This window comes from Tupaia chinensis, unplaced genomic scaffold (assembly GCF_000334495.1).
Source record: "Tupaia chinensis unplaced genomic scaffold, TupChi_1.0 Scaffold000280_1, whole genome shotgun sequence".
In the NCBI taxonomy this organism is placed as follows: domain Eukaryota; kingdom Metazoa; phylum Chordata; class Mammalia; order Scandentia; family Tupaiidae; genus Tupaia; species Tupaia belangeri.
The window spans coordinates 488,119-491,372 of NW_006159763.1; the positions used below are offsets into that span (position 1 = coordinate 488,119).

The following is a 3,254-nucleotide window of genomic DNA, read 5'->3' on the forward strand; positions in this document are numbered from 1 at the left end:
CCCCCGCCCTCCCCGCCTGTGGCTGGTGCTAGAGGCCGGCCCTCTGCAGCTCCTCTCCCCGCCGTCCCCAGGGGGCGCTGGTGGCGGCTCCTGCTGCCCCATCAGCCCCCTGCACCGTCAGCTCATCAGCCTCGCGGCAGGGGGACAGGGAAGCAGCGGCACAGGGAGGTCGGAGCTGGGGGCTCTAAGCTGTGCGAGAGCCTGAGAGCCTTCCGGCGGCACCTCGCTTGATAGGGAAGGGCGTCCAGAAAGGTCCTTTCCCCACCTGGGCTGTTCCCCTAGCTAGGCCTCGCCCCTCCCCCTGGGGGAAGCCCCACCCTCTTTCCCACCTGCCCCCCACTGCTGTCCTGCTCCTCACCGTCAGCTCTCCCCTTCCAGGGGCTCTCCTCACCTCTCTCCTCACCTCTGCCTCTCCTCTTTTTTGCCATTCTCTTTGACCCCTGCTTACCCTCACCAGAATCCCAGCCTCCTGACCACAGACCCTGACTGCATCCCTTTTGGCAGTGAAGGGGGGCTGAGACCCCATGTCCCTCTGCCCACTGGTAAGCCAGGTGGTAGACAGCAGTGGGGGCCTGCCCTCCCACTGTTCTCTGACCTGCTCCCCAAGACCCCCGCCCAGACCCCTTGTGGGAGAAGCAGCAAGGCCCAGCCTCGCCAGGACCCAGCCTCCTGAGAGGCCCAGCTAGGGAAGAACTGGGCAACTGCACGGGAGGCCCTGCTCCACCTCCCAGTCCCAGCCAAGCCCACCCCAGGGAAGTGAGGACGGAGGGCAGGAGAGGGCAGCCAGGGTCCTCCCCTGGGGTCGCCGTCAGAGGGCCTGTCCTGGCCCTGGCTAGGCCTCCCTGTTGCGTCTGGAAGGAGGAAGGCAGGGAGGGCGGGAGAGTGTCTGCCTCTAATGAAGTTTGACATTTAGTGGTGAGCGCAGGGCGGGGTGTGGGAGACGGAGCTTGATTAGCGCGCTCTAATTGACAGTAATTAGGCAGCTCCCTGATTGTTTCTAATTCTGCTATTAATTGTGAGGAGCGGGGAGTGTGATTGAGGATAAATTTGGTGCCGAGCTGCTGGGCTTCAGCTCCCTGAGAGTTCCCCGGGCCGCCTTCCTCCCTCCAGGCTGCAGCGGCAGTTCCCTCCCTTCCCCTTATCCTGCCAGCCAAGTTCCTTCCCGCTGTCTCTGTCTCTGTCTCTCTCCTTCTTCCTCTAAGGCTGGGGGGCTTGGGGGCTGGGGAGCCTGGCTAGGCCCTCCTGGAGAGGGTTTCTGGCGGGCTCTCCTGGCCTGGCAGGACCGGGCTCTCCCCTGTGCCCTGCAGCCCCCCTGCCTACCTTCCCACACTCCAACTCTCCCCCACCAGCCAGCGGCCCCACTGAGGTGCTCGGCTCCAGCCCCAAGCTGGAGCCCCCCCCATCTCCCCACTCCAACCGGAAGAAGCACCGGAGGAAAAAGAGCAGCGGGACCCCCAGACCAGACGGCCCCAGCAGTGCTGCTGAAGGTTAGGGGGCTCAGAGGGAGACTGGGCGCCAGAGGCGGGCCCCGGGACTGGGGCACGGAGCTGAGAGTAACACCGTCTTCCGGATCGGGTGGGCACAGCCCTGGCCTGTAGTGACCCCCAGACTTCTAATCAGATCTGGTATCTTAGGAAAGGCCCTTCTTCCACTAACTGAAGCCCTTTTTGTTGAAATGTGATCTTTTATTCTTAAAAAGGTAAAAACCACAAGCGACTACTAGAGAGTTCTTCCAGGCTTTGCGGGAGGACTTGTTTTCTGTGTCTCTTGTGTCATCCATGAGTCTAACGAGTGTGGGGACCCAGGAGGGTCTGACACGTGTGCGCAGAGTGGCGAGTCTCTGGCCCTCCGGCTGAGGGTCCAGCTCCCTGCACACCCTCCTGCAGCCGTTCCCTGCCGCAGTGACTGACGCCCTCCTGCTCCCGTGTCCGCAGACCCCCTGTCCTCAGCGATGTGCCTCAGTTTCTCAGTGCCGCGCTCGCTGTCGGGGCAGGGTGGGCACAGAGGGCAGGGACACCTTCTCCAGCCTGTGACGGGGCGACACGTAGTGCTCACAGTACACGGTGTCCCGTGCCCTGGGACCCGAGTCCCATGGATGCGCGGGGTCGCGTGGGTCAAAGGCTGTGGTTGGGAGCCAGATGAGGCTCGGTGGTGGAGCCTGGGGAAAGAGGAGGTGCCGATTTTGTTGACGCAGGAAGGCAGGACTTCAGGGGTGTTGGTGTCACTGGGGTACAGAGGCCGCCGGGGCCGGAGGTGCAGTGAAGTGGTCTTGGCTTGCCCTGGGGCCTGCCCACAGGTAACGTGCTCGCTCTCCAGCCCCCGACGAGTCACACCAGCTGGCCTTTGGGAATGAGACTCGTGTGGCTGCCTGCAGGGACCTGGGTGGGGCAGAATGTCACACGTGGCCTGGGGTCATATTCCAGCCCTTGGGGCTTGTTCCTGCAGGTGCCCTTGGGTCCCCGTTTGCTCAGTACTCGGTTCCTGGAGAAACCCTCTCCTCTCTCCCCACTCACTTGCCCTTCGTGCCTGTCTGTGCCAGGGTGGTGGGGGAGGGGCCCAGCTCCCAGGAGCCCCACGCTGACGCCGTCAGGAATATTGGGTTTAATGAGCTGCAAAATGAGGCGGCTGCAGCTGACATGTACGGATGGCTCCCCCACCCGCCTCCCCAGCCTCTCCAGCGCCGCCTCCTGCACCCGCCCCACACCTTCCCCAGACATGCAGCTTTCCTTCCTCCAGGAGGTGCCCTCTGGTTTCCAGAGCCATTCCTCACAGTGCCAGGGACTCCAGAAGTGTGCCCCCCTCCCCCGGGCTCCACAGGTGGTCAGGAGCAAGGTTCCAGGGCACGGCTAGTCCTGCGCGTTGTCCTGGACATGGGGCTGCGGGGCCAGACAGGGACCTGGGGGTGTGGCGCCGGCCTGCACTGGGCTGTGTGGCCACGAGGAGTCCTGATGGCATATCTGCCCCTCCCCAGAGGCAGAGGAGTCCTTCGAGTTCGTGGTGGTGTCCCTCACTGGGCAGACGTGGCACTTCGAGGCCTCGACGGCGGAGGAGCGGGAGCTATGGGTGCAGAGCGTGCAGGCCCAGATCCTGGCCAGCCTGCAGGGCTGCCGCAGCGCCAAAGACAAGGTCGGCATGGGCGGCCACCCACGTGGAGCGCCTGGCTGGGTGGGGCTGGAAGGGGCCTTGAGACTGACCGGCTGCCTTTTGTCCCCTCCGCCTGTGGCGGACCCGACTGGGGAACCAGAACACAGGCC

At 64.3% G+C, this 3,254-nt stretch overlaps 1 protein-coding gene across 1 annotated transcript in view; it reads left to right on the top strand.

Annotated features, from left to right (window-relative positions):
• AGAP3 (ArfGAP with GTPase domain, ankyrin repeat and PH domain 3) overlaps window positions 1–3,254 on the top strand; it is a 63,833-nt gene that overhangs the window by 57,146 nt on the left and 3,433 nt on the right. The window contains 3 exon segments of the mRNA XM_006172419.3: window positions 1,350–1,487; window positions 2,972–3,125; window positions 3,226–3,254. The exon segment at window positions 3,226–3,254 is cut by the window's right edge and continues 328 nt beyond it. Coding sequence (XP_006172481.1) covers window positions 1,350–1,487; window positions 2,972–3,125; window positions 3,226–3,254 — 321 coding nt within the window.